Source organism: Anser brachyrhynchus (genome assembly GCF_964034855.1).
Source record: "Anser brachyrhynchus genome assembly, chromosome: 2".
Classification (NCBI taxonomy): Eukaryota; Metazoa; Chordata; class Aves; order Anseriformes; family Anatidae; genus Anser; species Anser brachyrhynchus.
Window position 1 is genome coordinate 62,538,390 of NC_137695.1, and position 17,550 is coordinate 62,555,939.

Consider the following 17,550-nt stretch of genomic DNA (forward strand, 5'->3'; position numbering starts at 1 on the left):
AAGAGGGATTTAGAGATGTCTTGAGCTGCAGACTGCATCTAACCCACACCTAGCATGCATGTGTATGCATTACTTTTGTGTAATGGGTCCCTTTTTCCATAAGGATTTTTCTGAAGGAGGATTATGCAGTATCATGACACGGTGTTTCCATTGATACCATGAAAAAAGACAAATAGATCTTAATTCCTAGAGGTAAAAAGAAATCTGACCTTACATACACTCTACATAAAATCTTTGGCAAGATTTTGCCTCCATATGGCTACATTTCCTTGGGTTTCTTCTACTAAGTCATAAATTTTTCTAGGGAATTTTCTCTGAGGCTGTTCAGACAAGATTGTTAGTGTATTTACAGGTTAGGAACATGTATGTATTGATTACCTGAAGAAGGCGTGGGAAGCTTCAGAGACTAGAGCCTACTTTATGTCAAGAACATTTGTATATATATGTATTTATAAAGGAAACAACCAAAAAAATAACCATCTGAAAGATTTAATGTTTTCACTTTGTAATGTCTAGATATTTTTTATTCCAGCCCCCTCCCTGTCCCCGGCAATAATCATCCCCATAGATAAGAATTTTTCCTCTTCCTTTTCAGATTCAGAGCTTTGACGATGAAATTCCATGTGGAAATGCTCCTGACACCACTTCAGGTGAGTGTTAAGAAACAGACATTTTGCCAGATTTGTTTTTGAAGTGGTGTTCCCATGTAGTTGCTTCTAAAGCTTCTAAGAATATGTTTTTCCACTCCGCTCTCATCACCTCTGGCATTGGATGCATTATTCTAGACAACAATCTAGCATGGCCAGTCTAGACCTGATAAATGACAGGCCTGTAAAATGTACTCACCTTGTCAGGGAGACACAGAGCATACACCTGAAGAGGGTACTTCATATGCACAGATCTGAGGGTTTGGGGTCTCCACCTGATGCTTTAAGCAAACCTCCCTGCTCTTACCAGTGACACCAAAGCTTCACTCCCACTCAGGGACTCATTTGCCAGATCTGAATGACCCCGTATCTGCCAGATCTCAGATCCTAGGATCTTAGGAGATAAGTCAACAGGGAGGTTGGAGTTATCAGCTCTGCAACCACTCTGTATGCAGTTCAACCAAGGCTATGCAACCAGGACGTTCTGGTGGCAGCATGGCCTCTACTCCATCATCTGAGTCTCCTTTATCACATAGACTCTCGTCACATGAGCAGACATAGCATTGAATCATGTTAGGAAATAGTTGTTTGAGTAGTATATGAAAGGATTAAACACAAAGCTGTTAGACCAGATGTTATACTGTCATCTGGGGCAATATGAGCTCGGATCCTGAGAAGCATTTTCTGGCAGGAGTGGTGGTACTGGAGAAGACTGCTGTTCAGCCTCCAGAGCAGGGAGCGTTTGGCCTTGCTCTCTAGTAACCCTTGATAACCAGTGCTTAGAACAGAACTATTACATTTATTATTTTATTTTTTTTAATGGAAAAGAAATTTTGTATGAAAGAAGAAATAAATACCAAGAATCAGACAACAAGGGACAAAGGTGAAAGCCTGGTGAGCCCTCAACTTTTGAGGACTGTGTTATATCACTTTTGAAGAGCTGGCACAAATAATTAAGCAACCCAGCTTCATACACAGATATCTAAAAAAAATTCAAATATCCACTGGAGCTGATCATTCATGGATGCCATTGGCTGGAGCGACAGCTGGATGTACAGGAGTGAGCCTTTTGAAGCCAGTGACATAAGTCCCACTAACTTCAGTTAGGCCACCAATTTCATCAAAGTGTGTGGGGTTTTCTTGGTAATTCGTAGAGCTGAGTAAATATGATGGAGTATATCATGAATCCTTTGGATGACAGGGGGTTATTTTTTATTTTCAATGTTTTGTTGTTGTTGTTTGTTTGTTTTGTAATAGATTGCATACCTATGGCAGATCTTCTGGCAGGGTTGTATGTGTTCAGTCTATCACTGCGTGACTCCAATGAAGGGACTTAATGTCAGGTCCTTGATGCAATTCAGGCTCTGTGATTTGTCAGCTGAGTTACATGACGTTGTTTTGATTTTGTTTTCTGATGGGTGTCTTGATCTTTATGAACAAAGGCGAGCCCCATACCAGTGCTCATAGCAGTATCTGTGCAAAGAATAGCAGTTCCCCAGGACATGTGCAATGAAAAACACCATTTGGGCAAACATTCATTGAGAAATGAACAAAAGAGAATGTGGACATATCCTGATGGGAAAAAAAAATCAAAATGTGATATCATACAATTTTTTTTTCCTTTCTTTGCCCAGCTGTAAAAATGACTGTGCTATTTAATGATAGAGACATTAGTTAAAGGATTTTTGAAATTAAATATGTGTATTAATCATGATGTAAGGAAAAAAAAAAGATAACTGAGTAGTCTTTTAAGTCATAGGAATAAGCATGTACTTGGTAGTAATTTCATAACAGAGAATGCAGAAAGTAATAATTTGTTTCTAATTCTGGTACGACTGTCCTCCAATTAAGTGATCAATATATTATACAAGTAAACTGCACTTATGTATGATTTATGCCTTCATAGCACCACAATACTATTTTAGACTTTTTTTTTAAACACTGGAATCTCTCTTCCTCTGTTGTTTTAGAGTTATTGATGCTTGGCCTAAATTTAAAGACCAATTTCAGTCTTTTTTTATGGGCTTTGTTTGTATTCTCTCTCTTTTTCTCACCGCTCTTAAATGGCATGCTTATTCCATACCCATGGGATTCTTACTACAACTTCAATTTGCTGCGTACCATGGAAGCAGTCTAAAAATCGCCAATTATGAATGCAGTATTGTTAGTAGTGAATAATACCTAGACCTTACAAAGATTCCTACCAAATCAGCAGAATTTGTGTCAGACTGATAATCAGGGGTCCTCAAAGCAGGAGACAGTAGGGAACAGGGTCCAGGTTCCATTGGTAGCCGATGCAAGGAAAACCTCAGCTCCCAGGAGAGCATGTCTGAAATTAGATTTGGACTGTAAATCCTTTGGGGCATAGGTTGCCTCTTTTACAAGGCTCATGCAGTGCCTGATACCATAAAGGGCCACTCTCATTTGGTTGTGGGCTCTGTTGGAAAGGGTTATGAGAGCAGCGATGAAGATGGGAGAGCCTGGCAGGACCCTGCTGAAATGGGATCTCACCTAAGCAGAGAAGTGTGAGGTGCCCACTAGGAGAAGAAATATAGAGAGATAGGAACAGACTGCTTTGCCTAGATGGAGCATATTAGAGCCGGGTGACTTATGGAAGTGCTTGTCCCAGTGGTATTGTCCCTTGACTCTGTAGCCTGGCCTCAATTTTAGTCCAATTGCTTAATTTTCTACACGCCCCATGAAAGTCAATTCCCTGGCTGCAGTGTGTCTTCTTTATATTTCTCCATAATGTAGATTCTGGCTGTTTAACTGCAGTAGGCTTTATGATAAGGCTTTTTTTCCTTCTCTCTTGGCAGAACGCTGAGACTTAATTTTAAAAGACGCTCAAACCCCCCAAACATCCCTGAATGACTTACAGGGAAAGCAGAGTGTTTTCTAGCTCTGTTTTAAAAAATATTACAATCTTTTTTATTAGGCAATTTTATCATTGTTATAAATAAGTAATTGTACTGGGGAGAAGGGATAATCCTTATTTAATTAAATTCATCTATACTCCCAGGTTGGCAGCAACCAGACATATGTGAGACTAATACCCACAGCCTGCCTGTATGCATGTGCAATTAAAAATTCACTCTACAGTAGCACTGGCAGTTTAGTGTTGCTTTTGGCATTTACAAATTCTTTTATTTTGTGACTTTTTTTTACCATACACATATGCTGGAGCAGATGTTGCTTATTTGTTGTTTATTCAAATCTGTAGGCTCTGGCAGCTAACTCCATTGTTCTGTAATGAAGCTTTATTCACTGTCCTGTATTAGGACCCAGCAAATGCATGACAGGCAGAGTTAGCTCTCAGCAGGAACTACAGTTATTGTCCTTACTTATTGGCTGTTTATATTCTAAAGCTCGCAGTTGAGAAAGCTGGCTGGGCAGGGTAAGGGGCTGGGGATGCTGCGTGCAGAGGAAAATTACTTGACTCCCCTCACTGTATCTTTGCCCTGATGAGGTGCAGGCTTGCATGCAAACTCATCTGTTGCAGGGATTTCACATTCAGCACTTGAAAAATAGAGCTGTTTTCCCCCTCCACCCCCTTTTCTGCCTTGTTCCACCCCCCATCCCTGCTGCTCCTTCCTTTTTCAATTAGCCTTTGTAAAGCACTGGGTTTAACTAAAGGATGTTTCAGTGTTTTTCACCCCTGTTAACTCAGCACGTGCCTGAAAATTCATTAGCAGCCACATCTATTAGGGAGGTATCAGAAGCCGGTGTTACTTGGGGGTGCCTTGTAGGCACCCGCTCCCCCTTGCTTCTTATTTACTTCCCTCTCCCTCTGCGGGGATGGCCACATGCCCAAGAGGCAAGAATTCCTGTGTGGTGCTGACCCGAGCGGACGTGCTGCTCCTGGGCACTCGAGTGCCAACAGAAAGGCATTAGCCTGCTGGAAAAGCCCTTGGTAGCCCAAGAGGCAATCAATCAGGGAAGTAACCACCTCCATCTGGCTCCCTGTGACATGGTAGCTCGCTACTGAAGCATTTGTGATTCATCTTGTCCCAACGAGTGGTGCCAGGGATCACATACACCCAGTTTTTGCAGCAGCTGGGAACGTTCTAGCTTCCCTGCACGCTGAGCTAACGCGTTAGCTCCTGTGACTTATCAAGTGGCAATTCTTTCAATTATCACACCTTCACTCCTCCTACTCACCGGCTCCTCTTATGGTTTGGCACCATGGGAATATTCGCAGAATGCAATTGGCATTTCTTGTAATTGACAGAGTGCCAAGAATGTGAATCCTGTTTGTTATTCATTATCCATTGTAATGTCTTCCTGCAATTGAAGGAGCAATGTCTTCAAAAGTGCAAGAAGAAAAGATGCGTATATTTCCTATGCTTCGAAGAGTATAGGATTTTTCAGGTACTTCTCTCTATTTTCAATGTAAAGAAGTGAACTGTTATTTAGAATTTCTTATTTACTGTAGTGCCTGCATCATGTTGTTTTTCTTCACTTATAACACAATGATTTTTTAGTTTTAATAACAGAATAAGGAAAGGCAAAGAGGTAGCCAAAGAGGTCGCTTGCTAAAGTGGCAGTCAAAATCTGGAACTTAAAAATTTCCTACAACTACTCTTCTGTTGGTACTGCTTGATATTTATGTTAAGATCTGCCATTAATGATCACATACAGTTTCCTCATAGGGGGTCTCCCTTCCTAAAACATGATGAGTAATAGATCCATAATACACTTCTGTATGTTCATGAAGCAGTCATAGCACAGTTCATTTGAGTTAGCATTACACAGATATTTTCACAGTAAAAAAAAATCTCCAGTCCTTTAAAAAAGATCCACAAAGATTTCACTAACAAGAACACTCAGAGGGTCCTGCGTTTTCTACAAAAAATAAAAAGTTTTGCTTTTATTAGTGTTATTTGTGGAAGTTGCTCCTGGATATTAATCTTTATGCATCCTGAGGAGAAGTCCTGTTTGCAACAGCTTTATCTTCTGCAGGTGACCTGGCACAAAGGAGTCATCTGCTTTCTTTAGCTGTTTTGTGTTACCTTCATTTGTTTTATGATGGTGAAGTCTATATTTTTTCCATCTTCTGCAAGTGAACCATTTAAAGGCCTTCTCATTTTTTCCTATTTCTTTACATTAGAGACCAATAAGGGAGATTAAGAGGAAGCTGTGTCATTTTCATGTATTTTGTAGCTTGAAGACATCTTGAGGGGAAGTTCTGTGATCCCAGAAATAAGCAGAAACTGTCAGAAAGTAGAGGCTGAGAGAAAAGAGAAAAGGTGAAAGGCAAAGTTATACAATTATGAGTTTTCAAACCTTCCTGTATCTTCTGCCAGTACAGAAACATCCTCAGTTGCCTGATCCCCTCAAAGAAGTCCTCTCAGAGAGGCAATTCTGTTGGTCTTGAGAATACACTGGCTGCTTCACTTTGTCACGGTCTTTGACATGTGTCACTCATCTGCATATATCCAAATTCATCAATGGATATAAAGGTGGAAACCCAGCAGGTGGTGATGCCAGTCACCAGTACAAAAAGTAGATGGGCAGCAAATAAAGGAAGTCTGACAGACTTCTGAAATGGTTTTTGGGAGGTCATACCTCCTGCCAACGGTGCCAGGAGGCCTTGGCCACAGTCCTCAGGTCAAGGCAGCTGTCCCAGGAACACTGGGGCTTGTATGATTTTCAGTGAGTACATTCCTAAAAGTCACTGCACATTTATAACATTTTGTTGCACATATGCGTCATATTTTAGGTCCTGCTGCAGCAGTCTGATTCATCCTGGTGGGAAAGGATATGCACACATCGCATACTTAAGGCAGATGGCCTAGTGAAAGTTATAAAACCTGCTGTTGTTAAAACCTTGGGGGGGAAGGGGGGTATAAAATACCTTAGGTAACCAAGAGGATAACCAAATAGTTTGAGGGATGTATTTAGATTATCAGCCATAGCCTTTTAAACAAGAAAACTTCTGAAACAAAATCCAGTTGTGCTAAAGCTGTGCTGAGGCCTTGAAAGAAGACCTTTTCTAGTATTTTTTTCTTCTGCCTTTCCTTTCTACACCCTCAACGGAGCACAGCAGGGTCAGAGCCTTGCCAGACCTCCATGATGCTGCACTCATGGTGCCAGTTGAAAGAGTGACCACTGAACCTTAAACCTTGTTACAAAATTTGTAATTCCTACCTCATGTCCTGCTCAGGCTTCAGGGCAGGTTTGTGAGAACATACATATGCTTTTCTGATGATCCAATATTGCTTTGCCATGGCTGTTAAAAGAGGGGGTTGATTCCCCCTACTGTCAGTGACCCTTTTGAGAAGGGGACATTGGTGTTATTTAGGGTATATTTTTGTGCTCTAGACAAATCAGATTTCTTTCCAGATGAGAAATATGTTTCCTATTCCATAGATCTTTTACATACTTGTCATCTACGGACTGATTACTTAGCATTTTTCCTGATGAAAATATCACTGACACAGAGAGGCAGGCTTACTAAGCCTAACGCTCTTAGACCCCCCGAACAGAAGTTTAATTGATATTATCATGGAAATAGAGCTACTATAATTGGCTGTTGACCTCTACAAAGTAATGCCCAAAAGCCAGACACGTATTCTGACCTCCCAGTCGTGTTGACCACTGCTGACCAGGCAGCAGTTGCTGGACCCTAGCAAGAACAAAGGGGCTTTTCACTCATTTTTCTCAAAGGTCTCTGTAAGGTTTGCCAGAAGCCATCCCTCCTTTTGTGAGGTGCTCTCAGTTGCAGAGAGCCCTACAAGGCTCACTGCAATTGCTTATTTTTTATTCATTATCTCTGTGCAGCTGCTACTGGGAGAAGTTGTGATGTAACATGATCTACAGTGTAGGCTGATGACATTCAGCTCTACCTCTCATTTTCATCAGAAGCAGACACAACCATCACCCGTCTCTCCCGGCATTTGGCAGCGGCACGAATCTGAATTAATGACAGTTGGCTGAAGCTCGGTTGAAATAAGATGGAAGTAATACTGACTCTCAAGGAAAAGTAGGAGGAGGACCTGGCAAAGTTTGAAGCTGTTTCATCAGCTGAAGGAAGATAAAAGACTATTGTCAAAGTGACTGCAATTTCAGGTTTTGACTAGATTCATCACTACGCCTAACCTCCCAGACTGCAGAAACATCATTTATCACAGATAACTGCCTACAGTGTTCTCTCTTTCCCTGTCAAATTCAGCTCTTAGATTACTCATTTATACTTTTATCATTTCTAGGGCAGTGTGTTCTTGTGTAGGACAAGCAAGAAACAATTGGAAGCTCTGAGTGGCAGGCAAGGCAGACGCCTTACTCCCGAGCGTGGCAGCTTGCAGGGGTGCGTCTGCTGTTCTCAGTGACAGCATGTGAGATTCATGATGTCATGCTGTATAACCAAACCTGACGTGACCTTTGTCCCCAGATACTTTTAATACTTTAAAGGGGGTTTCCAGTCTCAGGAACCAAATTGTACTGGAGGTATTCTTAAAAAGGGCAAAGTTGGAGAATTCTGAATGGTGAAACCCTGCCACTGAAGTCCACAGACATCAGTTCTGACCTCCTCTGGGGAGGCAAAGGATAATTCACTGGTGCTAGGCAGGTAATTATATCCTTTTCAGTGATGCAAAAAGTAGTGAGCACACTACTTCCTTTGCCTATATTCATCTATGATTTGGGTAGGAAGGAGAGGAAATAAGTGCTTTTGTTTTTGTTTTTTAATATATATATATTTTTCTTTAACAAGCAGCTTAACAGAATATTATCAGCTAATTCAATTCTTCTACAAAGCTTCTTTCCACACATGAGCTATGGAGAACCTGTAATGCGAGCAAGCGAAAGAGCCAGACAACCCACCCACCAGCCCCATGCATTTCACAATGGAGTATATTTATACCTGCTGTCACGGTGCTGACTGTAGGGTACAGCAGATGTACTGAAGCTAGTTTTAAATCAGTGAATATGTCCACTGGTTTTAAAGCACGTTAGTATGTGGCTTAGGTATCAGTGGTTGTCTAGCTACAGGATCAGGGAGCCAAGTGTGCCCTCTCACCCAACTTCTGCGACAGGTTTTGCAGCCTGGGCACAGCTCCAGGCTGCTGTGCTCTGCCTGCTGGCTGTGCTGTGCCACAAGTGTGCTAGACATAACCATCCTATACGCTGAATCCTAAGCCAAAAGCTTGACTGGAACCTGGTGCAAAACTGCTTTTTCTTCAGGTGTTTTGGAGGACAAGAATTGAAGTTGAATGTGCTGATGGTAGACGTAGAATTGCTATGCAGCTATTTCTGCCAGTGCAGTTTGCATCTCTAATGCTCCCTGACCTGGTTCCCTGAGGTGCTCGCGGCTAATATTTGGAGAGCATATAGGTCAATCTCCTCCTATAGGATTTGGGAGCGGTGCCTTGGGCAAGGAGTAGGAGCCTGCACAGGAGGATACAAAGCACCATGTGCGCACCCCCGGTCACAGGGTGCGGGAGCATGCCTGGAGCTGGGCATGTGTCTCCTGCTAATGATGGCCATGACATCCGGACCCCATGGATAAAAGAACTGCAGATTGAACATAGAGATGAATCAAAATATCTGTGGCTTTCACATGACACATGCCCTTTGCTTTTCATCTCCCCTGGCACTGTCTCACCATCTTGGGGTACAGCATATGTGTACTCTTGGCCTACGGCAGTTCCTTGCAGTTATGGGGCTGCTGGGCCTTCCCCTCTTGTTCAGAATGAGTTTGGCTTCACCCCCATGGTAAGAGATGCATACCCGAAGTCTTATATACCAGTGTTACCCACAATAATGGGGAGAAGATTATTGAAGATTGGGTGAGAGCAGGGGTAATGGGGTTTTGAGAAGCATTAAGAAATTCCTCAGAGGAGCCAGATTCTGTTCGTCTCTACCAGACACAGACCCTTTTTTGCCATTTGTACACCACTTATCATCACGGCATGGCACAATTAATAACAGAAATTACCTTACATAGAGTTTTGTTATTGTTTTTAATGTATTTTAACCCAGTCACACTGTGTTAGATGTTTGGCATGGAATTCCCCTTCAATTTTTTACTTCAAAGGGAGCAAGGGACAGACACATTTAGCTATGCCTGGTTTTGAATAAGAATAGGTGCCTTTGCTGCATCTGATGCGTTTTGGGGTGTATTACTTGCTTTCATATAATATGACTATTCTAATAAGATGGTTTATCTTATTTCTGTTATAATGTCATTGAAAAATGAACTCTGCAAAGGATGTTGTTAAAAACTGTGGTTTATGTTGGCCTTTGGAAACAAAATTTGTGGTTTATGTGCTGCTGCCATCTGGTGATTGTTTTCCTGAAATGCTGCACAAACAGATGTAGCTGTATAGAGAGGGATCAGTCCCGCAGCACCACTATAGTTAGAAGTATTTCTATACTGATGTCTCTTACATGCAAGACAGTTGTAGAGTTGTGTATTATGTTTGGCTAGAAGATAAATAATATAAATAATCCTTCTTAACTTAGTTCACTTGTTTGTCATCCTTTCTGCAATGTGGAAAGTGAATTGGTGTTATATATATACAGGAATATTTAAAAAAAAAAAAAAAAGGACAAAAAAGACTTTTTCTTTTGCATTTCAGGGGCAGTAAGTAAAATGCTTATGTCCATAGTTAACAGCCAATAATCAATGCAGTTGCCTGTGATGGAGCTACCTCCAAGTAGGGAAAGACAGCATGGTTTTGCCACATACATGGGAACCAATATGAACAGCAACATTTCTTTCCCTAAAATGCTGAAAACTGTACAAAATAATTTATTCTGGTGCAACAAGGTTTAATGGGCTTCAGAAAATCTACTGTTCTGGGTAACAATGCCAAAAAAATGGTTCTTTGTGACTTATGTGAAATATATATTTTCAGTGGAGTTTTATTAGTCCTTAGTGGCCAGTAGCAGGAGAGGGGAGTAAGCTGCAGCAATTCTCCCATCACAAGATAGGACCATCTGTAACTGCCGTGCAGTTGACATATTCTTCTAGCACACAGCCAGCTCTTACTGCAACATCCTTTTTTGTAATGCTATAGACAGGGCAGCGCTGTTAAGGGTAACATACAGACCTACAATTCCCAGAGCAGGAGGGATAGTGTGTCCAAACGGGAAGGATATTTGTAGGTACCCAAAATAAACCCATTTCTGTTTTGAAAGTATTGTTCAAAAATGTATTTCTGAAATGCTTTTTGTCCTGTAAGACAGAAACAATTCATTTTATCTATTTTTTTATTTATTATTATTTATTTATTATTTATTTATTTATTTATTTATTGCAATATTTTGGAGAATCAGAGCCGTCGCATCTTTCACCTGCTTCTGCTAGAGCTGTAGAGCTGTGCAGCTTTGGTGCCTTTGGTATTTGATGCCTGTGTTTGAGAAGCAAAACACAGAACATAAGAAAACATCTGTTCAGTTCTGGCACTTCCATGGACATGGTGTGACTTTCATTCATTCTGTCTCTTACTTCAGTGGTACTTCCATTCAACTGTTGTTGAATTGAACTATTGTTGAACTGAAGTGTTTTTCAAGCCCCAATCAGCAAGGTATTTATGTGTGCACTAAACTCTGGGTGTGGGAACATTATGGATAGATTTAAGCCCAAATCTAGTTTTCTTGCTGAATTTAACATGACCATTTAAGTTGTAATGATGCTAGTGCCTTGAGAGTATCATGTGAGAGATTGCATACTGTCTTTGCTTATATAGCTAAGTGAAAAATTTAGACTAAGCCTTTCAGGCTTCTTTTACTTTCATGAGATATCTGACTACATTGTGGCTCCTCTGCACTGTTTAGTCCCGTGTATATAACAGATAGTTTTAGAAATGCTTAACTACATCAAGGTCCTGCAACATTTAAATAACTACAAAAAAAAAAAAAAAGGCATTGCTAGGCTGCAATTGGCCATTCTGTTATTTCCTATGACAGGATGAGCAGTCCAGATTTTAATTTGTGAATTTAAAATTCAAATTTGCACAAATGCTCTTGCCTTTGAAATTTTTGTGCCTGTGCTTCCCCAAATACTCAAATGAGGTAGAAAACAAACACTGGAGTGCACTGATCCATGTTAATGTGATTCACTAGACATACAAAAAATATAGTATGATTTACAAGCAATGCAGAAGTTCTCATGGCACCTTTTCATGTTGTGAGTATTCTCCAGGCTGGAAACTAGAAAGAGGTTGTGTTGTTTGCGGCCAACTCCACATAAAACCAGCTGCAGAGTCTTCAGAGGAACCCAGAACTGCACTCCAGCACTTATTTTTTTTTACTAATTAGGGAATATTCTTTCATTAGTGGTAAACCTAGCAGCCCAGTAGATTCAGAAAGATCCTGCACGGAAGGCTGGTGAGTACAGAAGCCACTGTATCTGCATGCCAATAAGGGGAGAGAGAAAGTCTCTTAATGAAATTGGATTGATCAAGTAAATGGTTGGAAAGCTGTGGGACCTTTGAGGTTTGGAAGGCATGTACTTTCTTATGTGGTACAAAATGAAGTAGCAACCTGATTAGTAAGTTCCTCTAACCTATTTTTATTTAAAATTCAGGCGGAACAGAAATGGAAGGCAGGAGCTAAACTATCCCAGTTCAATTAGCACAGAAAGGCGAAGAGCCAAGGTTTTCCTCACCAAGGTCTTCAGGGGCGATTCTCAGGTTTCCTCTTTCCAGCATAGCCAGATGTATTCTCCGCACAGGGCCCAGAGTTGTAATTTTTATCTCATAGCTGAATACTGGTCTGCGTCTCTACTTCTTCTCCAAACATACTTTATCTTTCCTTTGTGTGATGCTCTGCATGTATTTGCAGAATCTCTACAGGTTTGGGTGTCTCCACACACTAGGAGAACTGAGTGGAACTACATGAATAATGGATATTTTGGTTCACTGGATGAACCAAATGATTAGGGAAAAATGTGGTTTAGGTAGACTGGAATTAAAAACATGTTTTGCTTAATGTTCAGGTGATTTAACCCATTTTTTGCACCTTTGTCTTTTAAATTAAAAAATGCAGTTGCTCTCAGGAAAAAAAAAAAAAGTATATTTGAAAGAGAAAGGAACATTTAAAAAATGCCAAAGTATACTATGCAAATTTTTCTGATCCTTCCTCCTATCTTTTTGGTCAACTTGTATGCTTCCTAAAGATGCTCTTCCTGTTGCTGAAAGACTTAGATCATTTAAAAATAAGGAATTGTTGCTTCTAAGCAGTGAGAGTTCTTTAGATGCTAACAACAGCATACAGTCTGGATATTTTCAGAAAAGCTGATATTTAGAGGAATTTGTCCTGGGAGACCTAGCAGAAACTTGGGCTATGGCTATCCTCACCAGGTACTACAGCCTGCCGAGAAAAACTGTACTGTTACCATTGGCAAACTATTACCTTTCACAAAGAGGGAAACTCTGTTCCTTCTCAGGACAGCATTAACCATGCTCTAATTTTCAGTCTCGCTTACTCCCTCCCTGCTTGGGACACGAAGTGGAAATGAAGTGATGGATGAGGACTGGGCCAATCTAAAGCACGGTTTCCCCAGTACACAAATGCTGCCTTCCACTATGCAAATATTACTTGACTCTGGTATATAGACATTAAACCAGACACGGTTTACTTGACTCTCGTATCCAGACATTAAAACTGAGCTGCCTTAATTTGAAAAGGATATCATGTTTAACCTAGTTTCTACACAGCCCCAGCCTGCAGCAAGACCTGCCTTCCCAACGCGGCACTGCTTCGCATTTCTCCTGGGAGCATGCTGTTCAGCTTGAAGTCTGTGTGGGAGCACTATGACAATCTTCATAGCTTTTCACCTCACCTTGAATTGGAGGACCGTATTTGTTTTCACTAAGTCTTATTTTAAATTCAGACTTCCATGGAAATCACTGAAATTTTCACTGGCTTTGAATAAAGTATTCCAGAGTCAGAGAAAAATCTCATCTTTTAAAAACTCCTTATCTCTACCTGCATGCATAGCTTAGATATGGCCTGGCACATTGGGTAGGATCTCACATGTCAGTGTGGGATGTAATGATTAAATTAGGCGCCTGAATGTACTTGGAAAAGATCTGCAGCACAGATCCTCAAAGACTTCACTTTATATGGATTAAATGGGGAATTTAAGTCTTTACGCTAGGAATATTAGTTAACTACACGTCTAACATGTAGGTAGGTGCAAATTAGATGCCTGAGATGAAGGTGATTTCACCTTCAGCGGTTTGACTGAACTGTGCTTAAGATGGTTCTCATTCAACCATAAATTTATTTTCTCTTAGAAGTTTCTATTTTGCTTACATAAAAATTGTAGAAACCGGACTCATACTCAGAATGGTCATTAGGTCCTGTTACATAACCATTTTTAAACACAGATACAGGTTTTCAGAGTGGTTTGAGCCTTGGTTTATGTATATATCTTGAATGTTATTTAGTGAGAGCCATGATAGCTGAGCACACATGACACCTACTTCCAGGGGAGTTCAGGGAGACTCGTGGAGGTCTTTCTGTAGCCTAATGGCAATAATGTTAACTGTCTCTGTGGACATTTAATCTAGTCATTATGTTTCACCTTGTGCCTAAAGATCAGCCCAGAGTGCACCATCACACACCTTGAGTAGTGCTCTAGCTAGTGCATGGATATATAAATGTGGCTGGACAGACTGGACGGTTGCAATACATAAACACTTTTGACTGTGTTGTTGGAACAGATGCATTGCATTTATTGTAAGTAATGGGCCAGACCTGACTATAGCCACCTGGTCTTGACTAGGTTAGAAGGTGAATTCTAACAGCACTACTCTTCCATTAAAGGTTATGCTTTTTTTTTTTTTAATTCTTCTTTTTTTGCTTTTTTCCCTATATGTAATTTATAGTAGCATTTCAGCTACTTATGTATTCTACATGTTTCAGGATTAAAACAGGCACTAAATAAGCAGATAACATGGTTTTCTAACTCTGCAGACTTTAAAGCTTGAAGGTCAAGCTTTGTTGTATCCTCTAATGGAGGGTCTTTCTCTCATGGGGCGTTATTTTGAGTCTCACAGTGGCTCAACTATAGCAGCTAAAACATTTCTACTTTTCAAAATTTTTTAAGTCTTTCTTCATTTTTATGTATGGAAAACTATAGGACAGACTAACACACTGGAAGCAACAGCTGGCAAAGATGCAAAGGGTAATTGAAACAGCTTTAAAAAAAAAGTTTAGAGAATCTGTAGAGCAGTCTCCCTGGGGGAGAAGCTGAACCATGATGTCGTCTGTGGGAAACTGCAACGATGAGTTTTGAGACCACCCACAATACAGGCATTTTTCAGCAACTTCATTGCAAATTTTGTAATGTGTGAGATGGGAACCACATATTTCTCATCTGAAATAAAAAAGTGACTGATATGCTGCTGATGATACTAACTGACAATGCAAGTAATTCACTTAAAAAACATAATATGTGTTTTTGGTTCTGCAGTTGCTGTCTACAAATAGATTGCATGATTTTCATTATTAGATGCCTCATCCTTTTGTTTCCCCCAGCAGAGGTGATGGTGACAAGAACAAGCAGCTGCCAGTCAGACAGCAGTGGATTCATGGAGGAGCTGCCAGAGCCCTTGGTTTTGCAAGTAAGGAATCAATCAATATTCGGTATTAATCAGCAGGTCTATGAAAACTCTGTAACCCTGGCACAAGTAACAAATAAAAAAATAAATAATCATGGAGTCAGGAAAGCTTCATGAAAACAAATTCATCTTCCTAGAAAACCTCAGAAGGCAAGAAGCATTCTCATTGCTTTGTGCAATTCTTCCACCACACTAATACAAGGTTTGTGCAAGGTTAGAGAAGAAATAAGACATGAATCTTTGATTCTTTGGTTTTCTGGGTATTTAGAGATGCATTTGAAGATGCCTCCTGGGCCCAGGGGTGCCCAGAACAAAGTAGTGGTTGCCAAATGAAAATGATAGTAAAACTGTAATATTCTTTTTTTTTTTCTCTCCTTTTTTTTTTTTTCCTTTATTTTCTTCAGAATGCGTCTTTGTCAGGAAAGATGAGTATTATTTCTGATAACTACAATGAAGGAACAGCCCTGTCACATAGGACAGAGTTTCCTATGTTAAATCAAGATTTCCAACAAAATCCAGATGATTGTGTTACTGAGGTCTTCATCACAGCTTATGAGAGCATCTTGACAGTATCTAAGCCAACAAAAGCATGCAGTGATCGGGGAGAAGAGATTTGCCTCCTGCTGACTGCAGAAAATGGTGATTATCAGACCCGTAATGCTGATCTGCAGACTTATGTCCAAGAAAGATTACACGATATGGACAAGAAAGAGCATAAAACTGGAAGAAAGCAACTGGAAGAAGAGGAGTGCATGAAACAGTACACTCCTTGTTTTAAGAGCGATACTCAGGATGAAGGAGATCCTATCTCCTCAAAATTTGTTCATCAGTTTTGTTTCAGTACAGGACATAAAAATACAAATATAGTCTTCACTGAACTGAGTGATACAAACCATGCAGTCATCAGTGAGAGCAAACACAGAGGCAACGATGAAGGTGAGAGGTGCCTGACTGAAAAGCACGTTGGATTTGCATATCATGAAAATGCCCATGGAAGCAGTATAGAACATGTTAAAGGACTCTGGTGGGGCCAGGAAGTGGTTGGCAAAGATGGTACCCTGCTTGCAGTGAATGAGGAGACAAATAGACAGATGCTCTGCAACATGGATAGTAATGCAAAAAACACAAGATACTTCTCTGAAAGGGGGCTCCCAGAAACTCTGTGTCAGGGCACAGCAGTGCAGAGTGGGAGTAGTGCCACTTCAAGCAGATCTCCACAAGTATCTTGCAGTCCTCCCTGCTGCCTAGCAGAAGGGCCTGGATTAAGTTCCCCTGAAGATCAACAGACTGGTAGCATAAGGGAGATGTTAGGTGCTGACAAACCTGAACAGGCAGGCACTGTCCAAAACTGTGAAATGACTCGTACTCCTCTGAAATCTGTTACTGTTCAGATGCCTTCAGGGCTGGAGTTTACTTCAAGGGTGAAGTGCAAAGGGCAAAATGCTCCTCGTATTGAAAGCCTTGCTAAGGATGACCCTATGGACTTGTCCAGTGTGTTAGCACACTCTGAGGGTGGTCGTCTTGTATGGTCAGACCCAGGGGCTTCAAAGGACGGTGTGAAGCAGACCGCTGAGTCCTCCAGCCAAACTGACACCCTCAACAGGAAAACCAGGCTGTCACCACTGCTTTGTCCACCCCATAGCCACCTGATAAAATCATCCTCTCTAGACAGCATACTCTTTGGCAAATACAGGTCGCACCACTGGGATGAAACCTCTGGCATCACAGGTGCACAGGGCAGTCACTGCTGTCACTGCTGCTGCTGCCACAGCTGCTGCTCAGGGACATACCCTGTGCCTGTTTCTCCCCATCGCCCTGTAGGCTGCTGCTCAAACCACACCACCACCAAGCTGCACCTCTTGAAGACACTGACACTCCTGCAGGAAACTGCAATGCGAAATCTTCCTCCAGTGAGTAGGTTCCTTCAAATAATAATGCATAGATGGCTGAAACACTTATTTGCTAAATGCACAAGCTATCTTTCTCTTTCCTCTCCTGTTTTGCTTGTTTCTTTAGTGAGACATATCTTGGGAATACAAATGAGAAAATGGGGAGGGAAAGAAGCACCCCGTTCTGGACAGAAATGGCAAACATGTCTGTGTACCTTCAGTTTTGTTGGGCTGCTTACTTTCATAATGTATGTTCATCAACTCAATCTTAAAATATTTCCTGTGAACTAGGTGATAAAGTTTGCAGGTTAAGTGCAGAGAAGAAATAAGATTTGATTTACAGAATGAGTTTCTGTGAATCAGATGATTTACAGTAACTGAGTATTATACTGGGTAGAAGAAGCAAGGTTATATGATTTAGTGCAATCCTCTTTTACTGAG

General features: G+C 40.9%; 1 protein-coding gene across 9 annotated transcripts in view; it reads left to right on the plus strand.

The window, feature by feature from the left end:
* ITPRID1 (ITPR interacting domain containing 1) overlaps positions 1-17,550 on the plus strand; it is a 47,771-nt gene that overhangs the window by 23,795 nt on the left and 6,426 nt on the right. For 7 of the 9 annotated variants that reach the window (XR_013947653.1, XM_080582914.1, XM_080582921.1 and 4 more), the window contains 3 exons: positions 596-650; positions 15,138-15,223; positions 15,625-17,130. Coding sequence is in view for 8 of the 9 variants with exons in the window: in XM_080582914.1 (XP_080439040.1) it covers positions 596-650; positions 15,138-15,223; positions 15,625-17,130 (1,647 nt within the window). In the remaining variant the exon portion in view is untranslated. The remainder of the gene's footprint in view (positions 1-595; positions 651-15,137; positions 15,224-15,624; positions 17,131-17,550) is intronic. The other 2 variants (XM_080582916.1, XM_080582915.1) reach the window with 2 other exon arrangements.